The 3944-nt window shown below is 38.3% G+C and overlaps 1 protein-coding gene across 1 annotated transcript; it reads right to left on the bottom strand.

Moving 5' to 3' along the window:
• Positions 1 to 808: 808 nt before the first annotated feature.
• LOC113316080 lies at positions 809 to 1827 on the bottom strand. Its single transcript, XM_026564310.1, has 3 exons — positions 1506 to 1827; positions 1127 to 1407; positions 809 to 1057 (listed from the first exon to the last, which is right to left on the bottom strand). The coding sequence occupies exons 1-3, from the start codon at positions 1825 to 1827 to the stop codon at positions 809 to 811; spliced, it is 852 nt and encodes a 283-aa protein (XP_026420095.1).
• Positions 1828 to 3944: the final 2117 nt, after the last annotated feature.

The following is a 3944-nucleotide window of genomic DNA, read 5'->3' as shown; positions in this document are numbered from 1 at the left end:
CTTGTAAACCTTGAACGTCTTCAACTTTCCTCGTAGATTTTGATGTTGCTCCCTTGTTGATGATGATGGTGTTTCTATGGACCCGTTGTTGTCGAGAGAGAGAATGGTGCTAACTGCAAATCGAACTACAAGAGGGAGGCTTTCATCGATAGACGCCACCCTCATGATTGAAAAAATTAGCACTCAAGAGATCAAAGAATAGTGCTTCTATTGGTGGGAGGTTGGGTAGATCACAATTCTACCCGGAATTAACGTACGGTGACACACACTCAAAACAAATCTTTTTTAGTCAGCTACAAAGAATTTTTGGTCGGTGCCTCGCATGATATAAATACGGGTAGTCTCCATTAATGATTGATCAGCAACTCTAATAATGTATTTCCCTCTGCACCTCATTTTCCACCGGCATGATTAAATCCATTATTTAACACTCTAACAAGTAAGAAATCCGAACGTAGTTCCCTAACACTTCCAAGTTCAGTTATGTCGGTCAGAATTCTCTATGTAAACATACCTAAAAGTATGCTAGTGAATCTAAAATCTCTAAAAGTTGGAGGTTTTATGCAATTTTTTTTTTTAAATATGTTTAACCACTCCCCCACACTTAAACCTTACATTGTCCTCAATGTAATTGAATCATCCAAGTAAAGTCAAGGTGGGAAATCTTAACATGATATGGAACAAGAAAAATAAATAAACAAAAAAAAAATAAAAAATCAAAAGGATAAGAAATACAAAATCTATGGGTTGCCTCCCATGAAGCGCTTGTTTTAAAATCGACGACCCGACTTAGCTCTTGCAAGATTCATTAGCCCGCATCAATCTCTTTAACGGGAAAACATGACTTCACATCACCTGGGTATCTCATTGTCTCAAAGATATTGAAGTGGATGACTGCACCATCAAACTCCATAGTAAAGGTTCCATTTTGGACATCAATCTTCGTTCCGGCGGTGCTTAAGAATGGTCTACCCAATAGCAAAGGTGTAGACTTTGGAGAGTTCTCATCATTCATGTTTAATACATAGAAATCGGTCGGGAATCCAAGATCATTAACCTGCACCAAAACATTCTCAACAATCCCTTTCGGGTAAACATTAGATCGGTTAGCAAGTTCAAGAACTACCCCGGTCTCCTTAAGAGGACCAAGATTCAAAGAATCATAAATCGAAGAAGGCATAACATTAACCGATGCTCCCAAATCTAGCAAAGCTCGAGTAAACCTTGTTTTACCAATTGTGCAAGGTATACTGAAACTACCAGGGTCCTTTAATTTAGGTTGGAGTTTCTTGAGAATGAACGCCGAAGCATTCTCACCCACACTCATGAATTCATTCCCTTTCAACCTTTTCTTCTTCATGCACAACTCCTTTAAGAACTTTGCATAGCGAGGAATTTGTCGAATAGCTTCAATGAGTGGAATATTGACTTGTACTTTCTTAAGGACGTCCCAAATATCCTTGTATTCCAACTATTTCTTCGACTTAGCAAATCGGCTAGGAAACGGGGGGGAGTGGTGAAAGTAGGAACCGGTTCCTTGGAAGTCTCCTTTGGTGTGGTTTCCTCTTTGTCTTCGACTAACTTTTCATGCACCTCATCTTGTTGATTTGGTTGCTCCACTTGTTTTCCACTACTCAAAGAAATCGCATTAACACTCTCTCTTGGATTCACAAATGGTTGTGAAGGAAGCTTTTTGGATGCTTGAGCTTTCAATAGGTTCACATCGGCCGCTAATTGCTCCACTTGAATTTCCAAAGCCTTGATTGTCGAATTAGTCTTTTGTTGGTTTTGTTGTAACATAGAAGTAAGACCTTGCATGCTTTGCATTAACACATTGAGCTTGTCATCACTCGAAGAATCACGCTCCTTGACTTGTTGTGGTTGGAATTGTTGTTGAGGTTGGAAGCGTCGTTGTTGGAAACCACCTTGTTGCATATATGGATTAGGACCCGCCGCTTGCTTATTGGCATAACTAAAGTTAGGATGATCCTTCCAACCGGGATTGTAAGTATCTGAATATGGATCGTACCTTGGCCTTTGATTTGGAAACAAAGCATTTACTTGTTCCAACTCTTCATCATATGAAGGTATGATAACCACAACCATCCTTTGCATCATTATCTCCATGTTACCCATTCTTTGATCAAGGTGTGATGATGAATCACTAACTTCATGCACTCACCTAACTATTGGTTCTTCTCTTGTATAGAATTGTTGCGAGTTTGCAGTCATACTTTCAATCAACTCGGTAGCTTGGGTCACCGTCTTGTTCACTAGTGCACCACCACCCGCGGTGTCAAGAAGAGATCTATCACTTGGTTGGAGGGATTCATAGAAGTATTGGAGTATCATAACGTCACTGAATTGATGGTGTTGACAGCTTGCCACCAATCTCTTGTATCGCTCCCAAAAATCATACAATGACTCTCCCACATTTTGCTTCATCCAACAAATCTCCTTGCGAATATGAGTAGCTTTTGATGCAGGAAATTATCTCTCATGGAAAAGTTTCTTCATCCCATTCCATGTTGTGATACTTCCGAAAGGAAAATAATACAACCATTCCTTAGCATTGCCCGCCAAAGAGAACGGAAAAGCTTTCAACATTGCTCCATCCTCATTAGTCTCAGGTGGAAGCATGGCCATGACTGTGGTATAAAAGTCCATAAGATGTTTGTTTGGATCTTCATTCACCATGCTATGAAACTTTGGTAACTCTCTAATCAACCCCGGCTTGACCTCGAAGGTTGAGTTAGTTTGGATACACCATTGTTGTGTATCAAGCTTGTGAGAAGTTAGGTCCTTGAGTGTACGATCACCCATTGCTTCTTCTTCTATGTCCGAATCTGCGAACTCACTTGATGAAGAAGGAGGAAATGGAGTGTTAACCGCTCGAATGAATTCCTTTAGTAGAGTGCTGGATCGAAGACGTATACCAATTGGACTCGGTCTGCCCTCTTTAAGCATCCACCAAAGATATAGTACCTGAATTTTTTTTCTCAAAAACTAAGTTAGATAGGATATAGAATCTAACAAAGCAAGAATAAAGCAAAAAGAAGAATAAAAACAACTAAAATCGACCACTGTTCCCCGGCAGCGGCGCCAAAATTTGATGCGTGTCGTAACCACAAAAAATTAATTAATATTTTTCCACTTAATTAACAAGTAATATAGTATAGTCAAGTTCGTTCCCACCAGGAGCAAGAGGTTTTAATTGTCTTATAATGTCACAAAAGGGGGGTTTTGGTTTTAGAATTTATAAAGCAAAACAAATAAACAAAGCAACTAAAAAGATAAAGTTGAAATCAATAAGAGAGACAAGATCAAGGAATCCTTCTTCGTTTCAAAACAATGAATCGAGTTATGTTCTTTTCCACTTTTTATTAGTCACAGATTATCACCAACCGTAGGTAAAGCAGCTAGATCAGTGCTGAACCCCTAAATCCCTTATATCACCGGATACGGAAGTTCTCGACTACCGGATTCTATTTACCAAACCACCTAGTAGTAGATCACTCAAGATGTAATTTAAATAAACGCATTAAGATTTATGAACTTATTAGGTTGATATTAGTAGTTAAACTCTTAGATCAAGGTCTACTTGCTAATGTTGTTTTCACACACAATTGCTCCACGGAATCCCTCCGCAAGGTCTCATGTTTGCTACTTGTGTAAAGAGTCAAGAAACGATTACTTATCCCCTAACTTTCACTAGCTTTAGATCAATTAACAAATCAATTTAGTATGCATCCTAAACGACCTATCAATCAAGCATGAATGTATAAACATTCCTATTAGTAAAAACAAACGATAATCATGTGAAAACTTTAAGGTAGATTTTAAAACAAAAACTCAAATCATATGTTAAGAACTAGGAATTCATCCTCAATCAAAAAGAAAATTAACTACTTATGTTTTTGAAATTCACACAAATAATTAAAAGG

This window comes from Papaver somniferum, chromosome 10 (assembly GCF_003573695.1).
Source record: "Papaver somniferum cultivar HN1 chromosome 10, ASM357369v1, whole genome shotgun sequence".
Lineage (NCBI taxonomy): Eukaryota > Viridiplantae > Streptophyta > Magnoliopsida > Ranunculales > Papaveraceae > Papaver > Papaver somniferum.
The sequence above is the reverse complement of the archived record's forward strand: the minus strand, read 5'-3'. Positions and strand labels throughout refer to the sequence as shown.